At 57.3% G+C, this 1464-nt stretch overlaps 1 protein-coding gene across 1 annotated transcript in view; it reads right to left on the bottom strand.

The window, feature by feature from the left end:
* The window catches only part of LPIN1 (lipin 1), a 72908-nt gene that overhangs the window by 25840 nt on the left and 45604 nt on the right, over positions 1–1464 (bottom strand). The window contains exon 7 of the mRNA XM_014540528.1: positions 541–670. Within this exon, the coding sequence (XP_014396014.1) occupies positions 541–670 (130 nt within the window). The remainder of the gene's footprint in view (positions 1–540; positions 671–1464) is intronic.

Genomic DNA, 1464 nt, shown 5'->3' on the forward strand with positions numbered 1-1464 from the left:
TCAGTCCTGCATCTGAGCTCGGCTCCCGGCACAGAGGAACGTGCTGCCGGGGCCTGTGCTTGGACCCGCTTTCCAGAAGCGATGGGTCTGCACTTCCACGCCGTCTCCCCAGCAACCAGTGACGTGGGTTTGGGGGAGGGAGGGGGAGGGGGGCGCTGCCTGGGTCAGCAGTTTGCAGGCAGCGGAATCAGCACTTCCCGTGACGACAGCTAAATATAACCCACCGAGGGCATGGACCAGCGCCAGCCCAGCGGCCTGCTCTCCACGCAGCTGCCCATCCTGAGTCTCAACAGCAAGGCCAGCCCTCGCTCACTCCCCGCTCATTCGTTCGGGCCACAAACATTTACTGGGGATACGAGAGGCCGTGGCATCGTCCCAGGGCCTTAAAATCCTTTTTGCAAAACACACACAGATGCAAACATAATAATTCCAGATTCTTGAAGTACACTGGCCTGTGAAGTAAAGTCTCTTGGAGGGAAACAGTGTCCGTCTCTAGTTTTTAGGGGCGGCTCGCTGTGGGGCAGAACGGGGGGCACTCACCTTGGCGGCCTGGGGCAGCTCCCCCCAGAGCCACAGCATCTCCAGGTTGCTCTTCTGCGCCGTCCTGTCCGCCGACTTGCTGACCAACTCGGAGTCACTTTTAGGTGTCGAAGGGCGGGAACCTGAAGGACTGAACAAAACACAAATCCAGGATTAAAGCAGGAAGAACCTTTCTTAAAATCTATGGTTCCAACAGCCCAGAAAAGGCACCCAAGCCGGCATTCCCTTAGGACAGCGATTTTCAACCTTGTTCATCTCATGGTACATACACTGCTAAAATTCTGCAGCACGGCCAAAAATATATTCTCTTTTTTGCCAATCTGACCCCAAAAATAGTAACTTTGATTCATTTATACCAGAGGGCTATTGCTGCACTGGCTGTTGTCATTCTTTATTTGCCAATTTCAGGCAAAAGGGGTCAGGGCCCCTGACGACAGAGCCAAGGCCCTCAGCACCGGGTGGAAATCGCTGCCCTATGAGCATGGCTTCCGGACGTGTCCCGTCTGCGGCCACCAGGGGCCCACAGTCAGCTGTCCAGGCGGAAGGTGCGCCCGGTGCCAGGTAGAGAAGGTGAAAAGTAGCGTTAAAAAGAGAAGATTGAAACAGAGAGACGAAAAGAGCCAGGAAAGAGAGAGCCTGTCTTTCATCCACCACCAGCCGCCCTGCCACGCGCTGGCCCACTCTCCCACGTCCCATCGCCAATCCAGGCTCGACAGCGCCCAGCGCTAGCCCTCCAACGCACCCCCTCTAGGCTACACTCAGAACAGGGCAGAGTCCGCTCTGGCTTTGAAAAGAGGAAACCGCACCGTGTGCCAACCGACCGCACACGCCGGTGCCACATACCCGCTCACGCGGCAGCAGCCTCCACGCGAGGTTTCAGGAAACAGTCCGCCGCCCAGGACACCACCGGGCTCCTACCCGCCG

Source organism: Myotis brandtii, unplaced genomic scaffold, assembly GCF_000412655.1.
Source record: "Myotis brandtii unplaced genomic scaffold, ASM41265v1 scaffold247, whole genome shotgun sequence".
NCBI classification, from domain to species: domain Eukaryota; kingdom Metazoa; phylum Chordata; class Mammalia; order Chiroptera; family Vespertilionidae; genus Myotis; species Myotis brandtii.